General features: G+C 43.3%; 1 protein-coding gene across 1 annotated transcript; it reads left to right on the forward strand.

Annotated features, from left to right (window-relative positions):
• Positions 1-19,588: 19,588 nt before the first annotated feature.
• LOC122009088 (dirigent protein 22-like) lies at positions 19,589-20,122 on the forward strand. Its single transcript, XM_042565099.1, has one exon. The coding sequence runs from the start codon at positions 19,589-19,591 to the stop codon at positions 20,120-20,122; it is 534 nt and encodes a 177-aa protein (XP_042421033.1).
• Positions 20,123-22,790: the final 2,668 nt, after the last annotated feature.

The following is a 22,790-nucleotide window of genomic DNA, read 5'->3' on the forward strand; positions in this document are numbered from 1 at the left end:
AGGTTTGATCCAAGGTTTAATTGGAATTATTTTTGGAATGCAATAACTGGGTTAGATCAACCTTATGAGCCTTCAAGAGCTAAGGCCTCCCATATGCAAAACCCCATCTTTAGGTATCTACATAGAGTCATGAGTAAAACTATTTTTGGTAGGGGAGAGAGTGATGGGGTGGTTAAAAAGATAGAGTTTTATGCTTTATGGGCTATGCTTTATAAGGTTGAATTTGATTCTGATTTTCATTTTGTTCAAACCTTATTAAGATCTGCTAGGGCATCATCGAGATCAATTGTTTTTGGTGGTTTGATTACCCGAATAGCTTATAATTTAAATCTTGATGTTGATGGGTTGGAAATAATTCATGGTAATGACATGATTGACATTGATGCATGTCTTGCTATGAAAATGATCGTTCGGGATGAGAATGATTTCGCGTTTCCTAGGAGGAGTGGTTCTCCTTTACCCCTTCCTTTTCCTGAACGAACTACTATTCGTAACCCGGCTAATTGGGTAATTTCTGAGTTAGATTTTGAGGATAACCCTTCTATACCTGGAGACACTAAGCCACATCATGAGCCCTCGTCATCTGGACACCCGCAACCTTATAGTTTTATGGAGCCTGCTAGGCATTCTTTTGCATATGGCACGGGATCTTCTAGGTTTGGTTTTTCAGATTTTCGTACATCTCTAGAATCACTTCATGAGAAGCAAGATGCCCAACGAAAAATGTTGGAGGGGCACTTCTCTTTATCTGATGATCAGTTTAGGGAGGTACAAAATCATTTTCAGTTTACGAGGAATTTTCAAGGTCAAGTGGCTGAGTTTGTGCAGGATTATGATACTGATCAGGCTAGGATGAGAGATTTTATGCAGAGCATGATGCTTACTAGCCAACAAGTAGATGCTTTATATGAGTATCATAGAACCTTGGGTGAGATTCCAAGTTTTCCTAGTTTTCCTATTGGCCAACCACGTCGTAGACCTCCTTTCCCTCGTCCACCTCCTCCACCATATTGATTTCATCGGGACGATGAAAAGTTTAAGTCTGGGGGGGTGTCATGTAGTTTTTAGTTTTTGTTAGTTTTTCATGTTGGTTCTTATTTTCATTGCTTGTTGCTTTATTTTGCTTGTTTTTGAAATAATCATGGCAAAAAAAAAAAAATTTTTTTTAGAACATCAAATCTTCACTTATATGCTTTCTTGGATTCAAGTGAAATGTTAGCACGATTATTGTCTTGATTCATGATGTTCGAATGATGCTAGTAGTAAACTTTGTGTTGTTCTTTTTTCTATCTTGGGAAGCATTAATAAGCTAAAAATCTTATGGTGATGAGTTTTAGTTTTGGTTCAACCTTAAGGATTTTATCTTCACTACACTTGTGCTTGATGCTTGAATAGTTGATGTCATTGAAATAGTCATGATTCATCTTGTTTGCTTAGTACTTGGTTTCCATGATGATTTCTCAACTTTCATTTTGGTTACTGGATGAGGCTCAAATCATTAAAGCTCATTTGGAAAAATCAAAATATCCCAACATGTGTACTAAAATTACATTTGTGAATAAGTTTTGCACAATGCAAACACTTATAAAAAAAAATTAAAAAAAAAAGGGATATAAAAAACAGTTGTCATGAGTAGAATCTAGCAAGTCACCCCTTTGAAACTGAGTTAGGTTACTGGGGAAATGACTGCTTAGCTTCCCTTGAGATTGAGCACACCTTTGAGACCTTGGGTTAGTTGAGAAATATGAACCAAGTGAATGGTGAGTAAGTGCCTATCACTGGTTACTTGTCTTTCACTGGAAACACTAGGAATTCAAATTTGATGACGACTTGACTAGGACATGGATTGAAACTTGAAGGGTGTTGAGTTACTTTTACACTGTGCACAAGATTCTTATGCTTGAACCATACTTTACTTGTTTCCATAATCACGCTTGTTAATGAAACTTTTTGATAGAGTTAGGAAAGTGCACTAGGTTTTATGAATGTGTTGTAGAACATATGAATTTAGACTGCAGCATTTTGCTTGAGGACAAGCAAAGGTTTAAGTCTGGGGGTGTGATGTGCGTAGATTATATACTCTTTTATGCATGTTTTTACGCACATTTACATACTTTGAGCATGCTTGATCTATGCACTTTTATATTTCCAGCTTTCCTTTGAGCATATTTACTCTTTTGGTTCTGAGATCCGCTTTTGTGCATTTTCGTACACATGAGTCGAAATTGGTGAAGATTATGCGTCCCCGCAAGCTTGGAAGGAATTGAAGGAGAGAGCATCAGGTCAGTACCACACACGCAGTAGTTTTAACAGAAGGAAGAGGACATGGCGTGAATCTCACACGCCGTGTCTTGATTTGAATAAATTAGAGCAGATGTCTTACATGGCGTGTAGATCTACACTACCGTGCAAGGGGCCAAGCGGTGGTGTCCGTGTGCACCACACGGTCGTAGCATTTCAGCAGAAGGGTCCCGGCCGTGTGAGTCACACGGTTGTGTAGAGAAGGAACCGGACATGGCCGTGTGAGATTCACACGGCCGTGTCATGGGGCCGTGTGGCGCCGATTTCCTCCTCTATTTAAACCCTCCTTCATGAATTGAAAGGGGAGCTCCCCCTTTGGGAGAAGGCAAGATTTGGTGGTATCCTCCCATTCTTGGGAGGATTTCAGGCGAAGGGAGTTCTTGACGATTTCGACTCGGGAGCGAGGTTGGATCCGAAGACGAGGCTTCTTGTAGATAAGTTTTCTCTTTCCTCCTTTTCTTGGTTTCTTGGATTGGGGATTTAAGAAATGCTTGTAATCTTTATTTCTTCGGTATTTTCCTCGATTCATGGAGTAGATCTTGTATTCTAGGATTAAGGGAGTATTTGTATGATGGATTGATGTAATCTCTTATGGATTTGCCAATTTCTTGTTTCAATGACATTGTCTTGCTTGTATCAATTAGATCTTGAATGATTAATGGTGATTTGTGCTTAATTCTCATTCTTGATTGATTGTTTGGATTTCTTGTGGACTTTGTAAAGATAAACTCTCATCCGAGGGATCCACGTGACAGGTGCAAGCCCGTGTAAGGACGTTTGAGAGATAATCTTGAAGAGGAAATAGGAATATTCAAGAGAGTAGGATGGATCTTGTGATTAGTTTCTTGTATCTTGATAGATTAATAAGTTGTGGGCTTCTATGTTGATATCCGAGGAAGGCATAGTAATAGGTGCGCTTCTGTGTAAGGACAACGTAGGTTCACGTCTAATTGATCATATTTAGATACATTTCTCAGTCATTAGCCGGTTATCTATTGCAAGAGAGAACCCGCAACTTTTTACAAGTGTTTGGCAATTGAGGGATAAGAATTGGTGAACCATTTACATTCAAGAAATCTTACAAAGAAACCGAAACTCCTAGAATCTCCCTTTATCATAACCCAAAACACTAAACTCTTGTTTGTTGATCTTTAATATTAGATTTGTTTACCTTCACTTTGCATTTGAAACAATTGGATAGTTGTTTAGCTAATTCGCATTGAGACATTTCTAGTGTTTATTCCAGTCCCTGTGGATACGATAATCTTTTATATTACTTGCGACATTTCCGTACACTTGCGGAGCGTAACAAGACGCCGGCTCGTCTCTCGATATTTAACGTCGGAGCTCGACGGTCTTCCGCTCGGAGGGTTTATAGACGTCGGCTCGTCTCTCGATATTTAACGTCGGAGCTCGACGGTCTTCCGCTCGGACGTTTATAGACGCCGGCTCGTCTCTCGATATTTAACGTCGGAGCTCGACGATCTTCCGCTCGGATTATTTATAGACGCCGGCTCGTCTCTCGATATTTAACGTCGGAGCTCGACGGTCTTCCGCTCGGATTATTTATAGACGCCGGCTCGTCTCTCGATATTTAACGTCGAAGCTCGACGGTCTTCCGCTCGGAGGGTTTATAGACGCCGGCTCGTCTCTCGATTTTTAACGTCGGAGCTCGACGGTCTTCCGCTCTGACGTTTATAGACGTCGACTCGTCTCTCGATATTTAACGTCGGAGCTCAACGATCTTCCGCTCGGATTATTTATAGACGCCGGTTCGTCTCTCGATATTTAACGTCGGAGCTCGACGGTCTTCCGCTCGGAGGGTTTATAGACAGGCTCGTCTCTCGATATTTAACGTCGGAGCTCGACGGTCTTCCGCTCGGATGATTTATAGACGCTGGCTCGTCTCTAGATATTTAACGTCAGAGCTCGACGGCCTTAACGGCTAATCTTTAACACAGCCGCTCGGCGGGCATACTAGCCATCCTTTAATTCATTTCTGCTTCCTGCATTACAAGGACATGGGCGACTAGAATATACACCTAAATGAATTACATCAGTGCACCTTTCACTTAGCTCGATAAGGCTGGAGATGATTTGCGCTCCAAGGTCGGTCCAGCTGTCGTCCGTCTTCCTCCAAATAGTAAGCGCCCGAGCGGAGCTTTTCGATGATTTTGAAGGGACCCGCCTACGGAGCTTCTAGCTTGCCGACATCGCCGACCGGCTCCACTTTCTTCCAGACAAGATCACCGACCTGGAATGATCTTGGGATTACTCGCCGGTTGTAATTCTGCTTCATCCTTTGACGGTACGCCATCAGCTGGACGAACGCCTTGGCTCGCTCTTCATCAACCAAATCCAGCTCCATGTTCCTCTGCTCGGCGTTTCCCTCATCGTAATTCTGGATCCGGATGGATTCGACACCGACTTCGACTGGAATCACCGCTTCGCCGTCGTATACCAGATGAAAAGGTGTGACGCCCGTTCCTTCCTTTGGAGTCGTTCGGATGGCCCATAGGACGCCCGGCACTTCATCCACCCAACTTCCTCCCAAATGGTCGAGCCGAGCGCGCAGAATACGAAGAATTTCCCGATTGGCTACTTCGGCTTGATCGTTGCTTTGGGGATAGGCTACAGATGTGAAGTGTTGCTCGATGCCATAGCTTTTGCACCAATCTTCAAGCAATTTTCCTGTGAACTGCCGCCCGTTATCGGAAATAAGTTGTCGGGGGATGCCGAACCGACAGATGATGTTCTGCCAAATAAATTTCTTGACCATCTGCTCGGTGATCTTGGCTAGTGGCTCAGCCTCCACCCACTTGGAAAAATAATCTACCGCCACTAGCAGAAATTTCCGCTGTCCGGTCGCCATAGGAAATGGACCAACGATATCCATTCCCCACTGATCGAACGGACATGAGACTGTTGATGCCTTCATTTCCTCTGCCGGTCGGTGGTAGAAGTTGTGGTACTTCTGGCACGAAAGGCACGTCGACACGGTCCGAGCGGCGTCTGCTTGTAAGGTTGACCAGAAATACCCGGCCAACAGGATCTTCTTAGCCAGTGATCGTCCGCCCGGATGTCCTCCGCAGGATCCTTGATGTACTTCTTGGAGGCTATAAGCCGAGTCCTCCGAGCTCACGCATTTCAACAGCGGGAGTGAGAAAGCCTTCTTGTAAAGCTGATCGCCGATGAGTGTGAACCGACCGGCTCTCCTCCTTAGCAGCTGAGCTTCATTCTGATCAGACGGTGTGGCGCCCGAGCGCAGAAACTCCGTGATGGGTGTCCTCCAGTCGCTCGAAAACGTAAGGCCTTCCATACGGTCGACATGCGCCACCAACAATACTTGTTCAATTGGCTGCTGAAGGGCGATCGGCGTTATTGAGCTCGCAAGTTTGGCCAACTCATCAGCCGCTTGGTTCTCCGATCGGGGTATCTTCCGAACAATGACTTCTCTAAAATTGGCTTTGAGCTTCTCAAAGGCTTCAGCGTAAACCTTGAGCCGAGCGCTGTTGATTTCAAAGGTGCCAGAGAGCTGCTGAGCAGCCAACTAGGAATCCGAATGAAGTGTTGCCCGACCGGCACCCACATGTCGTGCTGCCTGCAAGCCGGCTATAAGGGCCTCATACTCTTCTTCGTTGTTCGTAGCTTTATAATCTAGCCGGACGGATAAGTGCATCTTTTCTTCTTGTGGGGAGAGCAACAGTATTCCAATTCCGCTTCCGAGCCGAGTAGATGATCCGTCCACAAATATTTTCCACATAGCTTCTGGCTCTGAATTCTGCACCTCAGTCACAAAATCTGCCAAGGACTGCGCTTTGATTGCCGAGCGGGGCTGGTACTGGATGTCAAATTCGCTTAACTCCGTCGTCCATTTGATGAGCCGCCCGGACGCTTCTGGATTTAGTAGTACACGTCCGAGCGGGCTATTGGTTTTGACAATGACGGTATGCGCCAGGAAGTATGGACGAAGGCGTCGAGCGGCGAGGACCAGAGCGAAAGCCAGCTTCTCGAGCCCAGTGTAGCGAGATTCAGCATCTTTTAAAATATGACTAAGGAAATACACAGGCTCTTCTCCGCTCGCCCTCACTAGTGCCGAGCCAATTGCTTGCTCGGTTGAAGACAAGTACATATAAAGTGGCTCACTCGCAGTCGGCTTGGCTAATACCGGGAGAGAGCTCAGATATGCCTTCAAATCTTCGAACGCCCGATCGCATTCTTCGTCCCAATGAAACTTATTGGCCTTGCGCAAGATTTTGAAAAAAGGAAGGCTCCGGTCGGCGGTTTTGGAGATGAACCTGGACAGAGCAGTTATCCGACCGGTCAAACGCTGCACTTCCCTTGTATTTCTTGGAGGCGCCATTCTTGTAGAGCTTTCACCTTGCTGGGATTTGCTTCGATTCCCCGCTTGGTCACTATGTACCCCAAGAAACGCCCTCCTTTCGCTCCGAACAGGCACTTCTGGGGATTTAGCTTGACTCCATATTTGCGTAGCGTTCGGAAGGTTTCCTCCATGTCTTTGAAGAGATCGGCCGCTCGGACAAACTTGATGAGAATGTCGTCCACATACACTTCCAGATTTCTCCCGATCTGCTCTCTGAATACTTTATTCATCAAGCGCTGATATGTGGCTCCTGCATTCTTCAATCCGAACGGCATCACATTATAGCAATAGGTGCCGTCGGCCGTCACGAAGCTGACTTTTTCTTGATCTTCACGGGCGAGCGGCACTTGATGATAGCCTTGGTAAGCGTCGAGCATACATATTAATTCGCAGCCGGCCGTAGAGTCCACTAGCTGATCTATCCGAGGCAGAGGATAAAAGTCTTTCGGGCAAGCTTTGTTGAGATCCCGAAAATCTATGCATACTCTCCACTTGTTGCCCGGCTTGGAAACTAATACTACATTCGCCAGCCATCTCGGGAACTGCACCTCGCGGATATGGCCGGCCTCCAAGAGATTTTCCACCTCCGCTCAGATGATGGAATTCTGCTCGGCGCTGAAGTCCCTTTTTCTTTGCTTTACTGGCCGTGCGTCCGGTCGGACGTGTAGCTCATGCTGCGCTATACTTGGTGAAATTCCGGGCAGCTCATGTGTCGACCAGACGAAGACATCATGGTTTCTCCGGAGGCATTGGATCACCTCCTCCTTCTGATTCGCCTCCAGGTCGGATGCGATGAATGTCGTGGCCTCCGATCGAGTCAGGTGTATCTGCACTTCCTCTTTTTCTTCATAAACTAGAGAGGGAGGTTTTTCAGTTATAGCATTCACCTCGATCCGTGGTGACTTCCGAGCGGAATTTGCTTCGACTCGGACCATTTCGACGTAGCATCGCCGAGCTGCCAGTTGATCTCCCCGTACTTCTCCCACTTTGTTTTCGACGGGGAACTTGATCTTCTGGTGGAAGGTAGAGACGGCCGCTCGGAACTCACTGAGCGCCGGTCGTCCCAGAATGACGTTGTATGATGAGGGAGAGTCGACCACCACGAAGTTTGCTGTACGCGTCCTTCTGAGCGGCTCTTCTCCCAATGAAATAGCCATCCGGATTTGTCCGACCGGAAGGACTTCATTGCCCGTAAACCCGTAGAGGGGGGTTGTCATGGGCAGCAGCTCGGCATGATCAATTTGTAGTTGATCGAACGCCTTTCTGAATATTATGTTGACCGAGCTTCCTGTGTCAACAAAAACGCGGTGAATAGTGTAGTTGGCTATTACCGCTTTGATGAGCAGAGCGTCATCGTGGGGCACTTCAACTCCTTCCAAGTCCCCAGGCCCAAAACTGATTTCGGGTCCACTCGCCCGCTCTCGGCTACAGCCAACTGCATGGATCTGGAACTGCCGGACGCTCGCCTTTCTTGCTCGGTTGGAGTCTCCTCCGGTCGGCCCGCCAGCGATAATGTTGATCTCGCCTCGGGAAGTATTACTTCTATTTTCTTCCTCCCGAGCGGATGGTCGAGACCGTTCTTTTGACGTTCGGCGATTCTCCTGCCTTGGTGAGCGATGCCGATCGGGAGTCTGTTGCTGTCGCCTATCAGCTCGCGTCCGGTCGGCTTCATGAGTTCTTTGTCGCCTGTCGACTGAGGGGGACCGTCGACCGCCATTCCGGGGAACGGGATGAGCCACGAAGGGAAGACTTCGACAATCCCTTGTGTTGTGCGTATCCGTCCGGTGGAAGGAGCAGAACATCGGGGTTCATTTCTTCCTTGGCTTGGGCCGGGCGGCAGCTACTTCTTGCACGTGAGACCTGGCATGGGGGGAGCGGATTGCTTCGGCCCTCGGTCCTCTAGGCGGCTGATGAGCAGCGTGCTGTTTCCGCTCGGCAGGAGGAGCCCGCTCGGTTGGAGTTTCTTTTTTCCTGGCCGCTTGCGCTTTCTCCACGTTGATGTATTCGTTGGCTCGGTGTAGCATGTGATCATAGTCTCGGGGCGGCTTCCGAATGAGCGATCGGAAGAAATCCCCATCCACGAGGTCTTGTGTGAAGGCATTCATCATGGTCTCCGAGGTGGCCGTTGGAATATCCATGGCCACTTTGTTGAACCGCTGGATGTAAACTCGGAGCGATTCACGGGCTTCTTGTTTGATGGCGAACAGACTAACGCTGGTTTTTTGATAGCGCCGACTGCTTGCAAAATGATGGAGGAAGGCCGTCCGGAAGTCCTTGAAGTTGGTGATGGATCCGTCCGGCAGCCTCTGAAACCATCGTTGAGCCGATCCAGATAGGGTGGTGAGGAAAACTCGACACTTCACCCCATCTGTGTATTGATGCAGGGTTGCCGTGTTATCAAACTTGCCCAAATGATCGTCCGGATCGGTGGTTCCATTGTATTCGCCGATCGTCGGAGGCGCGTAGTGCTTGGGCAGAGGGTCTCGTAGAATAGCCTCTGAAAATTGGCGATTAATCCGCTCGGGTGATGAGTCCGCTCGAGGGGCTTTTCCTTTTTTGTCATCTCGTCTCGGCATTTCATCCGAAGAAGATCCCCGATCTCTATGAGTGGGTGCGGCTTCGGGGGTGCGGAATAGGGCCCGGTGGAATGCAACGGTGGCTTGAGGTGCTTCCGCTCGGCCACCAGAGGCTGAGGTTGCTTGCTGCTCTGGCCGCTCGGCTGTTGCCTTCTGTTTTTGCTCCACAAGCTTGGCGGCCCGCAACTCGATCAGAGCGTCGAGTTCCTCCGTGGAGAGCGTTACCGTGTGTTGTCATCCAGTCTCGTCCATTGTTTCCGTTCGGATGCAGGAGCGTTCCCACAGACGGCGCCAATTTGATCCTGTCCGAATGCTGAACCAACGGACGCTGGGCACATGGCGCTCCCCGGCTGCTGGTGTGGATCTTCGACTGGCTGCACGAAGCTCCGGCAAACCTGCACAGAAGTTGGGCCAGGAAGGGGTTCCCGGCGGCGACCCTCCGACGCTCAAGTCAGGCAAGCAAGCAGTGAAAAGTTGCTCTCGAAATATTAGAACGCGTACCTCCGGCGAAGGATGAGGGTCTTTATATAGGGCAGCGGAGAAGCGAGTGCACACATATCGAGGTGTACACATGTCCGTAGCCCATACCCCAGTAAGAGCTTGTCAGTGAGCTTACCTGACCCATACTGCTACAGTCCAAGCATGTCCTCGATGGGACAGCGGAACCCCACGTCGCGTGATTTGGAGTATGCCCATATCACGAAGCATGCCAGCTGTCCGAAGATGTCCCTTGTCTTTTCCCCAAACTCCTGCCGTGCGTCCGACCGGCCCACGTCCGCCTTCCGTCCGACCGGTCATGTATGATGGTCCACTTGAGAAATTATCGGTAATGTGTTTTGTGGCGACTGTTAGCAGTATGCTTCATGTCTTCGGCCGAGCATGCTGTCCGCTCGGCCCTACGATCTTGCCCAATGAGCGCCGGAACCCCGACTTCCATAGGGGTGCCTTTTGCCCTCGGCTAAACACCGGGCGGCCGCCCGGTCAGTCAGCCCCCTTTCTCTGGTCGGCCTAGCTGGTCCGACCTTCTTCGATGGACCGCCCGGCTCTTTGACTTCCACGTGGCGTTGACCCCTTACAACGAGGGACCCCTGTTCTTATCGCCGGATCAACAAGGATAAACAAATTCAACACACATTAAACAGTTGCTTCATATGTATGAAGCAACTCAAGTGAATTAAAATTTACTATCTATCAAAAATAAACTAATTATGTGAAAGAAGACATTACCATCTGTCTCATTTTATGCAGTATTACTATCTTTATTTGCAATGCCCATTTCATGTAGAAGCGTATCCAGCTCTGCCATTTCCTTTTTCTTAGGCTACTTCTTTGACAGTTGCCTTTCAGCATCTTTGGGTGGTGCTGAAACAGGAGCAGGTTTCTCAATGGTTGGTTCTTTCCTAATAGCCTTTGGTTCATTTTCAGGTTCCTCAACATCATCATCATCACCCATGTCAAGACCATCATCCTCACTTTCACTTTCCTAAACACAGGAAAAAAGAGAGTACTTGTTATAAATAAAATAAACTTAAATATCTAATATAAACAAATATGTAAGAAAAGAACTGACTCTCACATGTGAGAGTAAAGCAAATAGTAGATAAACATAATCACTAGCAAGCAACAAAATTAGCTAATAGGAAGAGAAGATTTTTATTTAAACAGATAAACTCAGAAACTCAAAAAGATTCTACTTATATTGACATAATAAATTTTCAAAAGAACAAAATGAAATAGGAAGAGAAGATTTTTATTTAAACAGATAATCTCATAAACTCAAAAAGATTCTACTTATATTGACATAATAAATTTTCAAAAGAACAAAATGAAAGATTCTTCCTTCATTCTTAAACCTCATAAATCTAAGCAGCATGGAGGAGGCATGATTATAATTAAACTTCCACATAATCAATAGATGTGGATTCACATTCTGTGATCCGAATACATTAACACTAATTTATTGAAAGGTTCATTAAACATGAGATTGAAAAAGAACATGAATTCTTCCAGAAAAAACAATGCTCCAGCTCAAAGGAGTAAATGTGGGCTAGAGAGCACCTAGAACCTTGGCCTGAATATTCCTTGACCTCTTAGATATAACTACAATCTTGGTAAAAATTAAACAGAATCAAAGCAAAAGGAATAATATTTATCCAACTCCAATGCATCAAAAGAAAATCAGAATATCAATGGAAGAAGTAACAAATAACATTTGATCTTCACATACTTAAGAACAAATACTATGACAAATTACCAAATAAAAACAAATGTCACATAATTGCACAAATAAAATTGAAAAAGAAAACCACCGTTTATACATATAAGACATGTCAATTCCTCACCCAAGTAGAATCCTTTACCACACTTTACCTCAATATTAATAACCATTAAATTGACGGGATAATTGACCAAGATCCTGATACAGATTGTAAAGTGTATAAATACAACCTGATTTAGATTAGGAATACTGAGAGAATGACCAAAATATAGAGAAAATATCAGTGAAATTTCTAAGGTAATCAAGTATAGTATTTCAAGTTCTCTCTGCAATCTATCTAAAACTTACAAAAATTCTATTAGTAATTTCTTGTTATCTAAGAGGTTGAGACGAGACATGCATAAGACTTACAGAAAACTAGGTGTTATGCAACTTGTATTAGAACAATCTGCTAGCAATGTGTCCTATTCTTCTACAAAACAAAACTGTTATTGTCTTCTCAGAAAATGGGATAATATGAAAGAGCACCAAAGAATTAACAAGAGATTAATAGAAGTGAACTGATAAGAGTTAAGACTACTGATTTACGAAGGAAAACATACTCATACAGAGGATCCAAATGCAGAAAATAGGAATAAGCATTACAATAGAATAATTAAGTTTATTCAGTACTTCATATAATACAAATAATCATTTAAGTAATCTTCATCATGAAACCTTTGTAAACATGAATTGCTTATAAGTAACATCATAATAGAAAAAGTTTGTCTGATAGGTTATTAAGCTTAAAGCATAAAGAAAGCTGAACTCGCATGCACGTCTTGTATAAACAAGCATAACATAAATGTTTATTTGGTACTAACATTATGTCTGATAGAAACAATATGTCGAAACATAAGGTACTAAAAGATGGTTCCAGATAGCAGGCGGTTGACCCACAACCCAACACCTAGCCAAAGGCTCAGACAATCACCATTAAAATAATATTACAATAGAGGAGAATATTAAATTAAGAATTACTAATATTAATACGTATATATAACAATTGTACCCTTAATCAATTAAAACAAGTTCACAATCATAAACAAACAAATCATAAAGCACCAAACACATAACAACAATAGAATACGACGACCAACAAAAACAATTAATCTAGAAAAAAATATTCTAACTGTATTAAAATTAAATGATAAAAATTCGATAATGTATGAAAAAAGAAGGCAAGATAAGGAGAACATATATAAGAAGAATAAGGAGGCTCTCGTCGTCTCGTCGAGTGGGCTGATAAGGAGAATTAGAATTATTTTCTAATATCAAATGAATAAGCAACTTATTAAAGAAAAAAAATTCTTTAGACCAATTTAGACCACCTAGGCCATTTATGAGCTTGGGAGGCTTTTTTAAATGTCCGCCTACTAGGGATTGTATAGCAGTTAGAAGAATGGTCGCTTCCAAAAACCTCACAGGCAGTCACCTTTTAGAGCAATGTTGAAACACTATCTTCTTCAAAATGCTGCTAAATCTTGAATTGTGATTGAGCTTAAAGATTATTCTCATATTTCAAGTTGATACTACACCAAAGGAATAAGCAAAGAGTGATACAACATGCTAGTATGAAAAACAATCTAAAACATAGATTTAAATAGCTTAGATTTCATTGTCAACAGCTAGCCAACACATTTGAGTGCAATGTGTTCACATACCTCCTCTATGGTCTCCTCAACCTTCTTATTGTGGTGCTACTCCGATACTCCCCAAATAGCCTGGGGCGGCGCCGTGGTAGCATAGTAATCGTCATCATCGTCGTCTCCAACATTAGCCCAGGACATGGACGTCAGAGGCGCCATGGCCCAAAACACTTGCTTCTCCTGCTCCTTCCCTTGGCTCTTGGACAAAACAAATGTGAACTAGCTAGAAACAATAAAAAGGATATGTTTACAGAGCAATAGTCATTCCAACGGAACTCCGGTGACTGGTGAGGAGGAGTTATCTTCGTTCCTTCAGGAGGAAACCTCGTCCAGGACTTCTTCCTTGGATCAAAATCTGTCTGCTTCAACTCCCTCAACTGTGCCGAACTAGGCTTCCTGATTGTGTAGCTGAACAAAAAACATAAAATTTTTACCAAACAATAAATCACTTGGATTTTCAAGTAAATGCCAATTATTCAGCTCTTTAACCATTTACCTAATGCCTAATTGGAGGTTCAACATCAGGTCGTAGTTCTTGTGCCCTTTCAATATCGTCTGCCCTGGCTTTTTTGCCTCCGTCGTTGCCCACGCGCTGGAACTCTGTAGCCGTTTCACGGTTCCAATGAGACTTCCGCTAGCATTAGATGATTCATCCCTGCACAACAAAGACGACTCGAGGCTGTCGACGACATCGCAAGTGACATCCCCGGCCTCGGAGTTCGAATCCCAGATGCAGATTCTGGGGTAGTTCTTTTCCGTTGCCAAGCTGACCTGGTGTGGTGATCACTAGGATCCATCGATCGACCACCCATTGGTGGACAAATGGGACATCGGTGTTGTCGGAGCCGATCTATTATCCAGATGAAAGAAGGGAGAGAAACTTCTCCTCCCAGCAGGGGTCTCTTTCCGCGATGCCACTCCGATACGGTAATAGCCTCCTTCTAGGGCATTGGGGTTGCCGCCACTCCAGCTGTCGATGTAACAGCTACCGTCGGGACAGGTAAAAGCACTGCTGCCCTTTAGGGCGGCGCCATTCTCCCACTGAACGACGTAGCTGTTGCCGTTGGGCCAGATGAGGGTGTCGTGGCCATGGATGACGTCGCTGCGCCACTCGCCCACGTACTGGTTGCCGTTTCGCCATAGGCAACGCCCATGGCCCCTGGGAGGTTGCAGCGCCACGTACCCTCGTAGTAGTCGCCGTTGGCATAGGACTTACTACTGAAACCCTGCTTGCGGTCGGTCGCCCACTGGTTGTGGTAGGTGTCGCCATTGGCGCCGGTGAAGGTACCAACGCCATCCATCCGGCCCGATCGGAACTCGCCCTCGTAGGTGGCACCCGACGGCCAGGAGAACTTCCCCTTCCCAGAGGGCTTCCCCCTCAATCAGTCCCCCTCGTACATACATCCGTCTGCCCATAGGTACTTCCCATGCCCGTGAGGCGCGCTGCCGGCGAACCCACTGGTATACAAGTCCCCGTTGGGAAGCACCTTCTCCACGACGGCCTCCTCCTCCTCTTTAGAGGGATCGACCGCTGGGGTCACTCTCCGCCCACCACCCCCACATTGCCGAGAGATCCATTGCTCGTCTTTCAAATGGTAACTCCTAAAAGGAGGATGCGGAGGATTAGGGTTTCGTGAGAAGGCCAAAAGAAAGCACGCTAACAAAGTCCACCAGAATTTTGGTTCATAGACACCAGATTTTAAATACCGCTGTTAAAATCGGTGTCTATTAACGAAAAAAAGGTGCTCATAGACATCGCCTAAAAAACTGATGTCTATGAGTGAAAATTTGCGCTCATAGACATCGGTTTTTGAAAAAACCGGTGTAAAATACTCAAAGATATCGATTTTTGCTTAAAACCGTTGTTGTTCCACCGATGTCTATCAGGGTTTTTCTTGTAGTGTCCACATGCTGAACAACATGCATTCGGGCTCTGGGTGTTGCTGCACGGTGCCCGCTCAGGGCCCCTTGGGTGGCTGGTGTATGTGGGCCGCTTGGTGCTCTTGGACCGAGGCCAACTCGGGTATCACTTCCTTCTTCCAAGCTGCCTAGGTCTCTTCGATGTACTTGGTAGCCAACCCGAGCAGATGATCGAAGTCTCTCAGGGGTTTCCTGATGAGTGACTGAAAGAATTCATAATCCACTAGTTCTTGTGAGAAGAACTCAGATTTCCGGAGTAGCTAATGAAACCTCCATAGTCACTTGGTTAAACCTCTTAGTAGACTTGGGTCCTTGTTTGACCATGAACAAGTTGACATTCGTCTTCTGATAACAGCGACTACTCGTGAAATGCTGGAGGAATGCCGTCCGAAAGTCTTTAAAGCTGCATATCGATCCGATCGACGCCCGCTCAGCTGTGCTGCGCCGAGCACTTAATTTTCCTTCGCTTAGCTTTCTCATTGTCGGAGGACCGCCTCTCATCCAGATGGACACGCCTCTCGTTTGGCAAGGACGGCGACCAGGGAATGTATTACTTGTTTATCTCTTAACATCGAGTTATCCATTTGATCTTGTTCATTCGCTTAGTCATAACTAGCCCGCTCAACCAACTTTGACTCCTTCTGAACTTTAACTTCTAAATCAGTTAATCTTTGATCTATTTTTAATGGCCATCTTCATCGCCATATCAATTGACAAACAACAAAATAAATAACAATTTTAATTACCATTGTTCTTTTCAACAAAATAATTAATGAATATATTCTTTTCAACAAGTCATATAATTACGGGCTGTTTAAGATATTGATGTTTATTTTAAAAGTAATGAAGCATGGGATGCATGTTTCTAGCGTTCCGTTTAAAATTAAAGGGAGATATATTTTATCTCTTTATATTGTATTAATTAATTAGTGAATGAAGGAATTAATCGGGATAGGAAGTGTATAAACTAGCTGGCTGCGATTAATTAATAATATGTGACACTTGACGTTGAACTTCATATTCCAAAATTATGTGAATCGGTTTGACTCGAGCTAGTAACGTTGAGGACCTGCTACCTATAGAGCTCCAATTAATTTGTATATATATATTTTGTTGTAAATTATTAGAAGTTTAATTTCTTAATTAATACAGTGGGTGGGTCATGTACGTTTCCTTTGTAATTAAACCGGCTGCATGGATTCTCATTTGCAGCATGTACACGAATATGATTAAAATAAATTCGTTTGCATTAAAATTCTCATTTCACACACGAATATAAGTTTCGTGTGTAAATGTGCCGAATGGATTCTCCTATTCATTAAAATAAACTCATCTTTCGCGAGTTAATTCAAAGTGTGCTGAGTCGTTTCACCAGTAATTCAAACGACGTCCATTGAAAGGTATTGATATGAGTTCTTAGATATTTGAAATATACTATGAACTATGGATTACATTATAGAAAATATCCCGCTGTGTTGGAGGGATATTGTGATGCTAATTGGATATCAGATACAAAAGACTCCAAATCCACTAGTGGATATGTATTCACGATCGGTGGGGGAGCAGTATCTTGAAAATCCACTAAGCAGACGTGCATTGCTCGGTCAACTATGGAATCCGAGTTTATAGCACTAGACAAAGCAGCTGAGGAAGCTGAATGGCTGCGGAACTTCTTGGAAGATATTCCGAGCTGGGAAAAACCTGTACCTGTCGTACTGATCCACTGTGATAGTCAATCGGCGATTGGAAGGGCACAGAGTAGTATGTATAATGGGAAGTCAAGACATATACGTCGTAGACATAATACCATTAGGCAGTTGATCTCGAATGGAGTGATTGCAATCGACTATGTTAAGTCCAAAGATAATTTGGCAGATCCTCTTACGAAAGGGGTTGAGTCGAGATCAAGTATACTGCTCATCAAGAGGAATGAGATTAAAAAATCTACAACTGAAAACGACTGAAGTGGAAAACCCAACCTTGTTGACTGGAGATTCCAAGATCTTGGTTCAATGGGACAACAAAGTTTCAGAAGTTGTGGTTCAGCACAGGAGATAGTTTATCTCTATCCCAATCCTAGGATGAATTTGTGTTGTCCTACCTCATGTAGTGAGGTTAAGCTTATGCTTTTAGTGACTTCTATACCTTATAAGGTGGAGTATGGTAGGATACTCTTGATAGAAGTGTCACCTATGTGAGTGTGAAGACAGGCCGCTTCAATGAAACACTCATGAATCCAAGATGGTGTCCATGGCCAAAACGGAACCAACCATGAGAACCTAAAGTAGGTGAGATAGGTCTCTGTGTGGGTGTTATTGTCTTAGTATACACAAACAGGTGAGCGGTTCAAGACATCACGTTCACTGCGCAACCTAGTATACTCGATAGCATTCCACTACGGAAGGTTCAAAGCCACAAGCTACCTCTCCCGATGCAGTGACTTATCGATTGGACTCTTGTAAAGTGTCAGCATGCATACACGCATTACATTAATTTCCATTCATGTGGGGGATTGTTGGATATTGGGGCCTAAATGGACCAATACGATTTTGAGGAGGAAAAATCGGAAGCCATCAATTGTTGAAAGTCGTAATTGACTTCAAAATTGAAATCTACGTTTCGCGTAGATAGATTTAGACTATTAATTTGCTCAAAACCGATTAAGGGTGAATGAGAAATTAATGTTCAAAGTCGGCCCAAAATAACGTTGGTTATTCATTAAGGAAATGCAAGGGAGAATAGTCTCACATCGGAAATTTCCGATGTGCATTCCTTACTTATTAATGATGTTGAGTTATTGGAGTTAACTTAGAAAAGTACCAGGTACTCTCTGCTCAGGGGCGAGCAGGTGCTCGCACCTGTGAGCCCGCCACGTGCGCACGTGCGCTTTGGGCGCTTTGTAGGCGCACTTTGCACTTCGCATCGTCGCGAGGAGCTTAAATTTATGCTCCAGGTGACATTGCAGTGCCTACATGGCACTCGGGTGACGTGTCAGACTAGTACCTAACATGACAGTGCCTATGTGGCATCCTCGTGGGCAAAGGGAGATGACTGGACAGTTGGTTGGGCGAACGGATGGCAGCCGTTGATCAACGTTGATCAAAGAAGTATGGTGGATCGCTTGTGATGCGATCTAGAGCGTTGGATCACGATGAGTCACGATCTGACGGCTTGGGATGAGACATGATCTGAAGCATCGGATCAATGGATCCAGATCCGATGGCTGATAGATCTGAGGGTCACAACTCTTAGATCTGATGGATGAGATTAAAGGGGCTATGTGAAGGGTTATAACTCTTCAGTCCGGACGGCCCAGATTAATCCACCCAAAGGTCACACCCCTCCCTAAAGCCTCTTCCTTCTGTATAAATAGAACCCTCCAGATTGGAATCAAATCACTCAATTTAATCTTCTCTTCCTCAAGTATTCACTCACTCATCTTGTGCATTCAAGAGTCCAAGAAGCCTACGAGAAGGTTCGCTGGTCTCGGAAGTCGGAGTGCTACGATTCCGAGACGATTGTCGTCGTTGTATTTTGGGAACGAATTGTAACAATCCGTTAAGCACCGTAGCGGAGCAATATCGTTTACGGAGATAGTGTCGAACACTAGCCTCGACGATCAGTTTGCATACTCCGGAATTTATCGGAACCAACAGAAAAGATTATGGTTCTACAAAAACTTACCATCATTCCATGAATTGCCAATCGTCCAATCTATAGATGTAAAATTTCAGATATATAGATGCTTATAAAATCATATCACATTGAATAATTGTAAATAAAAAAACAGCTAACGAATTCATCGATACATTTAAACATTAAAGAATACAAGATTAAAAACATCCAATTAATTCTAAAAGTTAATATATAGCCACCATGCAAACAGATTGATAATTGGCTGAAACATAAGAAAGAAGGAAACGTGAAAAATAGAAAGATATTCACTATTATCTACGTGGAAAAAGGAGGCTATCTCATTACTATTGTGAGAAAAAAAAATTAACAATTTAGAAAAACGATCGAATATATATATATATATATATATACGAGTACCGTATTCGGCCCGTTTCTATATATATATATATACGAGTACCGTATTCGGCCCGTTTCCGCGTATCAAAAACAACATTCGAAGTTAATTGGTCGTCCAAAAGAAGAAGTTGGTCTATTTGGCATAACCATCGATGCAACATTTAATTTGACCAGGTCGAGTCAAATCTATATATCCACAACGTGTCGGTCAATCACTATTTAATCATTATTTCAATGTCAGACCGATTACTCAGAGACGGCGTTGACCTTCTACTTACCGTATCAAATTGGGAGACGGTCAACGCATGCAGCATATCCTCTCCTCTCCTCTCCTCTATATAAACAGCCCTGCAATGCAATCTACTGCATACAAATATTCAAATTTCATCTTCGATAACTAATTTCTTTTTTTTTCACAACCTTAATTTGCAGTTCAATCGGTCACTACATCTGCATCCATAACTAATTAATGGCATCCGCCTCTTTCTTCTTCTTCTTCCTTCCCTTTGCTCTCTTTGCCACCGCCATTGCTGCTTCCTCTTCCAATCCCAACGGCTACATGCACCTGCGTTTCTACAACCACGAGAGGATCCTCGGCTCCGGACCCAACGCCACCGTCGTCTACTCAGTCCACCGCACCAGCTCCTCCTCCGTCTCCGGATTCGGCAACGTCTACGTCTACGACAACCTTCTCCGAGCCGGGGTCGAGACCGACTCGCCTATTATCGGTCGGAATCAGGGCATGGGGGTCGGGTCGAGCATGGCCGAGAACTCCGGCCTCACCAACTTCCAGCTGGTTTTCACCGCCGGCGAGTACAACGGCAGCTCTCTCGCCCTACAGGGGTTGTTCCCGGTGGCCCCGCTGGGGACCGTGTTCGAACGGGCCATCACCGGCGGCACCGGAAAATTCCGGTTGGCCAGAGGCTACCTCCTGACCTCTGAAGTTCATGCGACGAACACAACCCTAACCGGACAACTCGACGCTTACATCAGCTTCCGTTGACATCAGTGGAAGCCATTGCATGCTTAAATAATATTAAAATTTATATATGTATTTCATTATTTGCCGTACTTATTTATATATATTAAAATAAATTCATCTTCCTATGTCACTCTCTAAATTGTACTAGAAGAAAACATAATAATGATATGATTAATTAGTTCTGCTTTATCTTTGATCACTTCACATCTAATTATCTTTATTTGCAAAATAGATAATAAAGTGTGTCGTTGGCTAAGAGCCTCTGCTACATGATTAAGAACATCAGACGTATGCTTGATAACAAAGTTAAAGGCTCGTACTAATTCAACCCCTTTGACATGACAAGAGTTTAATATTTGTTATGTATTTAAATACTTCAAAATTTCATGATCCGAGAAAAAAAACTCCTTATATTTGAGAGATAATGTTGTCAATAATTGAATGCTTGAATAATGATAAAGAATAACACCGCCAATTCTCACATTTGAAAAATCACAATCTACTTTAAATACTTTAATTTATCAAAATTTGATAGCTGTAATATTGGTGCTTCTGTAACCTTTCTTTTAAAAATATCAAAACTTTGTTGTGCCTCCTCCGCCCACTTGGAATTGAAACCTTTCAAACATTCAGTTACATATAGGTTCAATAATTATGCTAGATTCTTTTATAAACCTACAATAGAATGAAGCAAAGCCATGATATCACGAATAGATTTAAGAGTTTGCCAACTTGGAATAACTTTAATTTTATCCTCATCCATCTTAATGTCATCCGAGGATATAACATAGCCCAAGAAATCAAGTTATATGTGAAGAAATGATACTTCTTCAAATTAGCATACAACTTTTGCTTCCTTAGTAATTCAAAGGTAGATCCATTACCTTAGCGGCTTCTCTAGTGTCAACCCCACGGATATGGAGGGAGGTTCATACAAGTACAAGGCCATAGGCGCATGGCGGGGTAAACCCCATGTCGTTAGTTCTTGAGAATCGACCCCTGACCATTACGCCAGAGATACCATGCGCCACCGTCTGCGTCCTTAGTAATTCAAAAATCTATAGAAGATCTTCCAAATGTTGTTATGGGTTGGCACTGTACACGAGCATGTTATCAAAGTAGACAACAACAAATTCCCAATGAATGATTTAAAAATATGATTCATAAGCCCCATAAAAGTAGAAGGAGCATTAGAAAAATCGAATGACATAACCAATCATTTATAGGACCATCCCTTATTTTGAAGGCAAATTTTCATTCATCTCTCGATCTCATATGAATTTGATGATTACCATTGCGAAGGTCAATTTTGGAACTGATCTTAAACCCATGAAGTTGGTTAAAAAGATGATCTAGATGGGGAATTGGAAAGCAATATTTAATAGTGATTTTGTTCACTGTTGTACTATCAATACACGTGTGCTATGAACCATCATTCTTTGATACAAGAAGGGGCTAGGATAACACAAGGGTTCTTACTTTTTTGGACAAGTCCTTTAGCCAAAAGTTTCTCAACTTATCTTTGTAACTCTTCATGTGTCTTAAAACTCATTCTATAGGATGTCTTGTTTGGAATTGGAGCGTTGGGGACTAAATCAATATGATGTTGAATATTTCTCATTGGAAGGAGTCCTAGGTGAATTTCTTCATGCACCCACATTTTAAAATTCTTGAAAAAGAGGTTGAACTTGTGAAGGAATAGTATGACCTTCTTCATTTTCTTCTAACACTACCAACGCAAATGCCTCGACAGATTCACAAATTATTTTTTCCACTTGAGACTTGGAGATTAAAGTATTTCCATAAGGTTTAGGAATATTTTCCACCATAATTGGCTCCAAAATAATCTTCTCACAATTTTTAATAAAAATATAAGTATTCTTAAGCCGTCATGATGAGTTTTTTTAATCAAATTACCAAGGCCTACCAAGAAGCAAATGACACGCATCATAGCAATAACATCACACCAAACTTCGTATTTATAATTATTGCTAATAGAAAATTGAATAAGACATCTTTGAGTTTCCTTCAACTCATTGCCCCAAGCCATGATATAGCTTGTAAAGTTGAGGATGATCTTTGGTTTTTATTTTCAACTTCTTCATCATTGTGGTAGCCACAACATTTTCACAACTTCCTTCATCAATGGTGATATTGCACACTTATCATAAGAAGTGCATTTAGTGTGAAAGATATTAGTATGAAATCATGGCAGATCTTCAACATAATTAGTATTGAGGTTATGCCATACTACCAATTAGATTCTCTATGATCTTCATAAGTAATATTTTTTTTTTTTATCAGATTCATTGTAGATAGATGTTGTCTTATAAGGTTCCTCATAGCTTCTTTCTCGACAAGAGTGATAATCCTACAATTTGGACAATTTACAACAAAGTGTCCAAAACCTTTGGATTTGAAACATACCTTTTGATTGTTAGGAACATTTGATTTAACAAAACTTGCATTATATTCCTTGTTTGCAACATCTTTTTGATTTGCCTCTTTTATGATGTTGTGTTCTTTGAAGTAGATGCGCTCCCTCGATTAGAAGTACCACCACTTGAAGAGAAACGACCATCAATCCGCCTTAACTCTTTTTGTTATTTTTCCACCTTAAGAGTCAACTTATATACATCATTATAAATCTAATATAGTTGTAGTTGGACAATATTTCTAATCTCATATC

The sequence above is a fragment of the Zingiber officinale genome, chromosome 1A, assembly GCF_018446385.1.
Source record: "Zingiber officinale cultivar Zhangliang chromosome 1A, Zo_v1.1, whole genome shotgun sequence".
Lineage (NCBI taxonomy): Eukaryota > Viridiplantae > Streptophyta > Magnoliopsida > Zingiberales > Zingiberaceae > Zingiber > Zingiber officinale.

What these genes read in the sequence shown, in the direction of transcription:
- LOC122009088 (XM_042565099.1), top strand. Translation starts at nt 19,589, where the DNA reads ATGGCATCCGCCTCTTTCTTCTTCTTCTTCCTTCCCTTTGCTCTCTTT.